Source organism: Olea europaea, chromosome 15 (genome assembly GCF_002742605.1).
Source record: "Olea europaea var. sylvestris chromosome 15, O_europaea_v1, whole genome shotgun sequence".
In the NCBI taxonomy this organism is placed as follows: Eukaryota; Viridiplantae; Streptophyta; class Magnoliopsida; order Lamiales; family Oleaceae; genus Olea; species Olea europaea.
In genome coordinates, this window is record NC_036251.1 from 11783737 (window position 1) to 11793021 (window position 9285).

At 33.1% G+C, this 9285-nt stretch overlaps 1 protein-coding gene across 1 annotated transcript; it reads right to left on the bottom strand.

Annotated features, from left to right (window-relative positions):
• Window positions 1-201: 201 nt before the first annotated feature.
• LOC111410175 (uncharacterized protein DDB_G0290685) lies at window positions 202-4990 on the bottom strand. Its single transcript, XM_023040407.1, has 2 exons — window positions 4741-4990; window positions 202-2021 (listed from the first exon to the last, which is right to left on the bottom strand). The coding sequence occupies exon 2, from the start codon at window positions 1964-1966 to the stop codon at window positions 419-421; it is 1548 nt and encodes a 515-aa protein (XP_022896175.1). The 5' UTR covers window positions 1967-2021; window positions 4741-4990; the 3' UTR covers window positions 202-418.
• Window positions 4991-9285: the final 4295 nt, after the last annotated feature.

Consider the following 9285-nt stretch of genomic DNA (forward strand, 5'->3'; position numbering starts at 1 on the left):
ACAAAGTCGAATCATAATTTGGGAAGTTTCTTTTACTTACTTTATTTTTATCGTATTTTAATTCACTTTTCCAAGTGGGGTTGTTCATGCCTAGTGGACCGTGGTACGAGGGGGAATAACTACTGAAAGCATTTAAGTAAGCCCACCCCAAGATGAGTATCCTCCTATTCCGACGAAAACAAATTTAAAATCAAGAAAGAATAAAGAGAACAAACAAAACTCCGACATTAAAAGAAACAAAATATTGATTATACAGATCAAAACCTTAAAAGAACATCATCCTTGACTACGGTTTACCAGCAAGTTGAAATTGCATTTTCTGGACAGTGATCCGTACTTCACACAAATGAACACCAAGTTTGCAAAACAAAAATAGAGGGAAAACGCCAGCATTGAAAGACTAATCCAATCTACACCTTCATTCTGCTGCAGCATCTTCTATGCTAGTTCCTGCAGATTGTATCTCTGGGAGGGTTTCATGATTTGTTAGGACATCTTTCTTGTCCAAGGAATTAGACGAATCAGACGAATCAGATGAATCGATGGGGTCATGTTGCACTTCCTCGGATGTCTTGTCCAAGAATTCATCTGTTCCACCATCGTTATCTGATTTCTCAGCCTCAGTAGCATCATTCTTTACTGTTAAAGATTCAGTGTTATTTCCTGCTTCTACAGATAACTCCGATCTGATATTCTCGGCTACAGATGACTCTGAATCATTAGATGAGTCAGAGAACTCCCACGAGCTTGATTCCAAGTCTTTATTTTTCGGAGGAATCGTTGAATTAGAATCAACATGATTACTAACCATATCTGAAGTGGAATTATTGGCCACTCCTGATGTTGTACCCCCAATAGTCCCGTTCTCACCGTGATTTAACACCAACTTGCTCTCAGTTCCATTCTGCAAGGATGGATCACGACTCTCCATTCTCATCTCTAACGAGTTGTTGCTTGTTTCTATATGGTCATTGGACACTACTGTCAATGTAGCATTTGAAAGTGAGCTGTTCTCAGACTTTTCCTTCAGCTTCTCCTCTGCTTCATTGGTTGTTACATTCGACTGATTGTCACTTTTAGACATACTGCCATCCTTCACCTCTAAATTTGTTCTATTGACACCTAAATTGACTTCCTCACCTTTCTCTTTATTTTTCCATTCTATATTGGTTATTACATTCGAATGGTCATCACTTTTAGTCATATTGCGATCCCTCACCTCTAAATCTGTTCTTTTGTCATCTAAATTGATTTCCTCACCGTTCTCTTTATTTTCCCATTGCTCCTTTGTGTTTTCTAAGCTTCCTTTCTCGTTTTCAGGATCAATGATTTGATTGTCATGTGCCACAGCACTAGAAGCATCGTCAGCCTTGTAATGTTCCTCGCGTGCTTCATGTGCACTATGTTCATCTCCATCATGATTGTTGTCCTCTATAGAACCTTCCTTCTCAGTTTCACCATTAGTCTCTTCAGTATCTTTTTCTTCCGTACTGTTCTCATCACCCTCATCTCCTTCCTTCTCTTCTATAAATTCCTCTTCTCGATCAATTTCTGCATCAGATTTCTCATGTTCATGCTCATTTATCTCGTCATCTTCACCTTCCATCCCTTCATCTTCTCTTTGTTCAGCTTTCTTGATTTCTTGCTCGTGTTCTTCACGCTTATCGTCTTCTACTTCTTCAATTGATTCCTGTTCTATTGCTGCTTCATCATGTTTCTCATTCTTAACTGTTTCTTCCACTCGGGGTCTGATGTCTTTCCTTCCAAGAGTTAAAATTTTATTGCTACTTCCTCTACTTAGTGAGGCTATCGAATCACTTTCATCAAATTCTTTCTTCTTATCATGGGAATGCTTGACTTGGTATATCAACCAAAAGCAAACAGCAAGCAATAAACAAATTTGCAGAACATGCTTAATCTTGATTCCCTTAGATCTGTGGGTCCTACTAGGGGACTGCCTGTACATTGTGACTCACGCAAAATGTCTACACTTGTTCTCACTGCTAAGCAAGTGATGGAACCTGCCAGGGCAACGAAACATATCAAGCAATCAAACATTAATCTGAAGTGAGAAATTCATATCCACGTGGAATTAGTATCAACAAATTCAAGATTGAATTAATCAACTATACACCTAGAAATCAAATATATCTCAATGGCAATTCAAAAATAATATAGAATATCCAAGCAACACTGGAAGGATAAAAAATCACACCCTCACAAAATAATAGGTGTGGGGGGGACGCCCAAACAAATTTAGCAAAAGTGACTGCTTTCAAATGTCAACCCACAATTATTAAGCCATAGTGTAAGTTCAACAAATCAAATGGTTCCATGATCATGCTGGACAATACCACTTATAATTCAATCTGATACAGTTGATAAATTTTGTTGCCCGGAATTTTGACTGGCTAGACTTTCTGAGTCATATATTTGGCAATTGTGTTAGACCAAGGGCTTAGGATGTAGTTAATTATTTATTCATCTATTTTAGTGAAAAAAAATTTAATCCTCTTTAGGGAGACGGGGGTTTTGCTGGATATATATGGTTCAGGTGAGAGACTATGTACTAATCCATGAATTTCATGTTCCAATCTCAGTCTCATTTCTATGTCAATTAATTACAAGAAACACTTGGGAGAGCATGGGTGAAAGCCAAGTCCATGACTCAAGCAAATATTCAATAGCCTAGATAACATTCGTCATAAAAAAATGTCCCTTTGCTAAACTCTTTCACTCTCTATTCCACGTTTCTTCCTTTTCTCCCTCATATGTAATACAGATATAATTTATTGGTCTCACAAAGGTACCCTAGCGCTTCAAAAAGCTACAAATATATATGCAGGGCATTTACATGGAAAACTTTGACCAGGGATAGTCAACTAAACATTAGGGCCAACCTCAAGCACCCATAGTGGCCATAACAACTAAAAGATCCTCTCCCTTTTCTCTTGGAGTTGGTGGAGAGGGGAGGGGAGGGGCGGGGGTGGGGTAAATTCTAGGATAATAGCAAACAAAAGATATCCATTCTTTGAGACCAAAAGGAAAAAGCAGGTGGTTTTTCTCCTCATTTAGAAAGGGGATATGCCCAATCTCTTTTAGGGAACGAATAAACTGTAGACCAAATTTTGCTACAGAAGCTATATGTCACAAACCCAAGGGCACAGCAAGAGCTTCTTATAGCTAAGTAAACCAACATTGATCAAACACCTATAATAAAAAAGTTCCAAGATAATGGAAAATTAAAGACATCCATTCTTGACTGTCAGAAATTGTCACTCTATCTCTATAGAGTTTCGCCACCTACACCAGCGACCCCAATAAAACCTTCTATCTCCTTTCTGTCCCAGGTCACAAGTCTCCATCTGTTTCATACAAGTAGGATGTATCGTTATTTGGCAAATCCTGCCATTTATATTATCCAAACTAGAAATAAAACTTTTCAATCATCTTCACCTTACTTTGCTTAAGTGCAACAATGCTATTACAAAATTGTGAAATTACAACGACAATTTATACCCAGTCTCTTTTACAAAAGAATTTCTTAATTGATGCAAGGGAACTTTCAGAAATTAGAACTTTCTCTATATGGTACCCTAGAACACAATGCAGTAAACAAGTCTCCAACTCTTTCATACAAGTAATAGGAAACACCATATCCCAAATCCTGCCATTTGCATCAGTGAAAAATGAATGCTAACTTTTTTATTATCTTCCTTGTACTTTAATAAAGTTCAATGCAACACAGAGAAATTAACACAATCTCTTTTATGCAAGTATTTTTTTATCAAACCATGTAGATCGTCCTAAGTGGCCATTTCTCTATAGGATTTTTACCGCCCTGCTGGGGAGAGAACCCAATAACCTTAAGGTCCATCTTGGTGACGTGTCTTACTCTTTCATAACAGTTAGGGGCCATTACTTCCCATCATACCATGTGTATTATCCAAACTGAAAATATGAAAATTTTTAAATTATCTTATCCAATCACAATAAGGGCCTAATACTTTATCTCCTTCATGCAAGTCTTTTTTGATTGAAGTCATTGAAACATAAGGATTTTCAGAAATTTTTTCCTCTATATAGAGTTTTGCCACCCGGCCCACCAGCCACCCCCAGGGTCATGAGTCCCATTCTTTTCATACAAGTATTGAATGTCATTATTTCCCAAATCCTGCATTTGTATTATCCAAACTAAAAAGATGCAAACTTTTCAATGGTATTCAATGCACTTTCCTAATTATCAACAATGCTATTGCAAATTGACAAATTACAATGATGAACTAATCCTTGTCCAGAGTACAAATCTTGCCAAACATATAAATTCCACATAAGGTCAATTTTACTCGCAACTATGTGTTAAAAAAAATAAAAAAATAAAAATAAAAGCAGAGAAGAAATCCATGATCAAGGCAAAAATTTAAAATAGAGGACAATAAATTTGACAAATCAATTGGCAATCCCAAGTGTTAATTACCAAATCCTGCAGGTGAAAAATCAAAGAAACCAAAGTTCAAACATTAATTTCACTAATTAGCAAATCTTAAAACTGTACTCAACAAAATATAAGTAAAATCCTATCTTAACAATAAATACCCAAAATCCCTAAGTAGAAACCATTAATTAGAATAAATAAATCAATGGCAGAATTTCTAAACCCACCCTATTTCACTACTTATAATATCAGTTAAACAGTCACCCAAAAAGTAAACAAATAATACCATAAGCAAGAAAAGATACCTGGAGAAGATTAAAGAGAAGGTCTAAGCAATCAGTATATAAAACGGAAAATGGCCAAAAAAGAAAAAAAAAAGGCTTCGGAAGACGTTCAAACTGTCAGAGAAGAACTTGTAATTCGAAGTGTTTGCCTGCAGCACGCGCCAATGACTCTCTCCCACTCTTGCTCTCACTCCGTGATCTAGTAAAACTGTATATCGTACTTGAAAGAAAGAATCAGAGGGAGAGGACTACTCGTATAACATTTTCATGTGATTCTATGTTTTTATTGTGCATAAAACTGCATATTTTATGCTGAGTAAATTTAACCAATAATCACTTAACTTTATACTTGATTACTACTTACTCACTCATCTTTCACATATTACTGAATACTCACTCATCTTTTCATATAATTACTCATTCACCACTCGTCTCTTCAAATAATTGGACGATTTTTACGGCAAATTTTCGACAACTTCCGACCACAAAGAATGTTGAATTTTGATACCGTTGGAAAGCCCACGATATCCTCTTCAATTATCACCCAAAATCTCATTATAACTCCAAGGGAGTCGATCGAAAAATTGCCTTAAAAGTTGCCCAAAAATTTTGAAAATCTGCCCAGATTTTCAGATTTTTTGGGCGACTTTTAAGACAATTTTTCGGTAACTTTCGACCAGCAAAACTATTGAATTTTGATACAATTGGAAAGCCCACAATGTCCTCTTCAATTACCATCCAAAATTTTCCTATAATTCCAAAGGATTCGGTCGGAATAAATTCACAAAATCAGCATCTTGAAAAGGCGAAAATCTGGACAAAGTTTGGGATGCTAAATTTATGAGTTTATTCCGACCAAATCCTTTAGAATTATCGGGAAATTTTGGGTGGTAATTGAAGAGGACATTGTGGGCTTTTCAATGGTATCAAAATTAGATAGTTTTGATGGTCGAAAGTTGCCGAAAAATTGCCTTAAAAGTTGCCCCAAAAATCTGAAAATCTGGGCAGATTTTCAGAATTTTTGGGCTACTTTTAAGGCAATTTTTCGATCGAATCCCTTGGAGTTATAATGAGATTTTGGGTGGTAATTGAAGAGGATATCGTGGGCTTTCCAACGGTATCAAAATTCGACATTCTTTGTGGTTGGAAGTTGTCGAAAATTTGCTGTAAAAATAGCTCAATTATTTGAAAAGACGAGTGGTGAATGAGTAATTATATGAAAAGATGAGTGAGCATTCAGTAATATGTGAAAGATGAGTGAGCAAGTAGTAATCAAGTGTAAAGTTCAGTGATTATTGGTTAAATTTACTCTTTTATACTACGTTTGATTTTCCATTTTAATTTTATAAAAATAATATTACACTTAAATTTAAAAAAATTTCCTTATTTTCTAAACATACATTCTCCAAAAAAAATTATTATTCCAAAATATATTTTTTTCAAAGTCTTTTAATGAAGTCTAGTTTAGCTAGTATAATAGAATTAAAAATTTTAATTGCTCTAATATCATTTTTATTTTTAACATTTACCTAGTTTGGTGGATGCTAGAATAAGATTTTTAATAAATCTTGATAAAGTTAATAAAATATATGGTTAAAAAGTTACGAAATTCATAAAATATTTGATTAAAATTAGTTATTGATTTGATTTAGATTAAAATTTTATTTTATTCCCTACCAAACCGTTACTATTCTCGAGATGTATTTATTATTTTACTATTTCTTTTAGTTTCGCGAACTTTCATCCAAATTATTATATTATTTCATTTCTTCTCTTTCTTCTTTTTACATATTATTTAGCTTTGTTAGTTGTGATTAAAATCAAACTTTTAGTATATTGTAACAAAGTTGATAAAATATGATGTTTAAAAGTTGTAGACTCCAAAAATACGTGATTAAAATCAATTGTTAACTTAAATTAAAATTTTGATTTTGATCCCCAACAAAATATGAGCTTAGTTGGATCAATAAATGGAGCATTCAGAATAGTAACATTGTGAATATATTTGATTATAGAGAGGAGTTTTGTCCACTCTCTATCGTCAAATATTAATTTAAAAAGTAAAGTTGGACAAAACTCTAAAATCGAACTAAGCAACTATTCTTAAGTTAAATATCTGAATGGATATTTGAATCGAGATCGAAGGGTTTGGTTCAATTCTCAACTCTAAACCAATAACCGAATCTCTGTAATTTTTTTATTATATTGGTCATATTATTTTAATTGTTTTCTAGGTAAATTTGTCATCTAATTAATTGACCTAAAAAAATATCATTTTCATATTTCATTCGCCAACTAATTAATTGAGTCAAAAATATCATTTTCTTGTTTTGAGCCCAAACCCAACTTTATAATTCAAATTTCAAAGAATCAAAATTAAGTGACCTAAGTTTTTCTTAATCATTCTACAATTTCTCCAATAATTGAAGTTGAGTGACAGCACCTCTCTTCATCTTAACCCTTTTTTTTTTAATCCAATTTATTGAATTTTCTCCATTTTGATCCAGGTAAATTTTATCTCATTCATTTCTAATAAATTTTTATGCTCAATGTATAAACATTATAATTTATAGCCAGTGTTTAAGATGTTTTATTGCAAGTTGGCACATTTGCATGTTTTCATTTCTCTCAGCAGCTACTTTCATTGCCGTGTTCATTATTTTCACCCTTTTTTGACTAAATATTTTTCACACTTCTTTTAGCACGTTTTCCATATTGAACATATTATTAGTTGGATTAATGTAATGTTGTAAATGTTAAAAAATTAAAATTATGTTGAACCGAATGAAACCGAATTGAATTGAATCAAACCGAACAAAATTGAATTGATACAGTTCAATAATCAAATTTGACACAATAGTTTCACTTGCTAAATATCTTAAAGTTCTAATTCGATTTAGATCGAACTGAACTATGTCTGGCCCTATAAAAAAGTGTTTAGAGCATAATTTCAAGTGTTGACTCTTTAATATATAGAGTATTTCATTTTTAAAGAATCTCTTAGAAACATTTTTATTGAAAAAAAAAAAAAAAAAGGATTCCATGTTTTTTAGTAATACCAATATTACGCATCGTCCTTCAGTTTCTTTTGCTCATCTTCTCTAATCTATATCGCAATTTAATGAATGTGATTTGGGCACGAAATGTTTGGTATTAATTCCAATTGCTTGAAAAAGTATGCCTCTCGAAGTTCCTATTTTAGCTTCATACTTTAAAAAGTTGTTTTTTTTCTCAAATTCATTTTTAAACATACATTTTTTCAATATAACTTTATACGTAAACTCAAAACTTTTCCTATTTTTAAAATCACATTCCGTAAAAAATTATTATTACAAGATTTATTTTTCAAAATTGAACTCAAACTTACCCAAAATACATAAATAAAATAACTCAAATTGTACCTTCAGTTGTATCATACGTGCACGAAGCCACAAAGTGTCATAGAGCCATGTTCAGTTAAATATACAAAAATTGCACAACATGTCTTGAGCCTTAGTACATGGTTGGCAAAGTTTATAATTGTCTATAAGCTAATCAAGATCTATTTTTGTCCACACTTCGTAGAATAAATTTTTTCCCTATTTTTGATCATTCATTCCTCGAGACTCAAGCCCCTTATAAATCGATAATACAAATGCAATTGTGCAACTCATCTTTAAAGATCGAAAAGTTCAATTCTTCGTTAAAGGTGTCATATATATGATCCTCGTAAAGATGAATAGTGTTTCAAATTTCTTAATGTTTGCCCACTTTTAGTTTTATAAAATTAGATTTGCAAATACTACGTAACGACGATTTAACGCAAATTCAAACATTGTCTATTGTGTGACTATAACAAGATATTGAGAATGAATTTTGTAAGGAAATGATAAGGTTAAAAACCCGCGACCCACCACCCAAACAAAGTTGGAAAATGATCACATGAACACTTTAACTGATTCAAATAGATAATCATGTATTGCTCGTGTTTTTGATTAGTTAAGAAACGTGAATTCACTTTTACAAATTTCAGTACAATGTGTATTTGGAACTATTTTTGCAAACATTATTTTTCATGAAGTGAAGATTATTATTTTTGATCTAGAAAATATGTTTTTATTTAGTCATAGTGCAATATTCGATAAAATATATAAATAATATTAATCATTAGTACAAAATAAGAGAACTAAAATTTTGTTGCTCATGCTCTTCAATGTTAGTTGATACTGCATATCAAACATATGCTTAGAGATTCAACGTATACAGCTAACATCAAACCAACATACATGGAATTGAGTTATTTTTCTTAACAAAGTCGAAATTTTAAGATGAGAAAATTAGGATCAATCATACTTTTATATTTAAAAAAGTCAGGTATTTCGTCAATAATTTTACAATTAATGTGCTACTTAAACTAACCCCTCGCTCCCCCCACAGTCTATTTCCATTTATGCTCCAATGCCTCCAACCTTTCATCTCTCCCCCACTATCTCTCTCTGTCGTCCATCAACACCATCCTTAAAAGATTTGAACCCCGTGACTTTTTTTTTTTGGGGGGGGGGGGGGGGGGGGGGGGGACGAAAAAAT

Excerpts from the sequence above, each read along its gene's own strand:
- LOC111410175 (XM_023040407.1), bottom strand. The coding sequence starts at position 1,966 with ATGTACAGGCAGTCCCCTAGTAGGACCCACAGATCTAAGGGAATCAAG.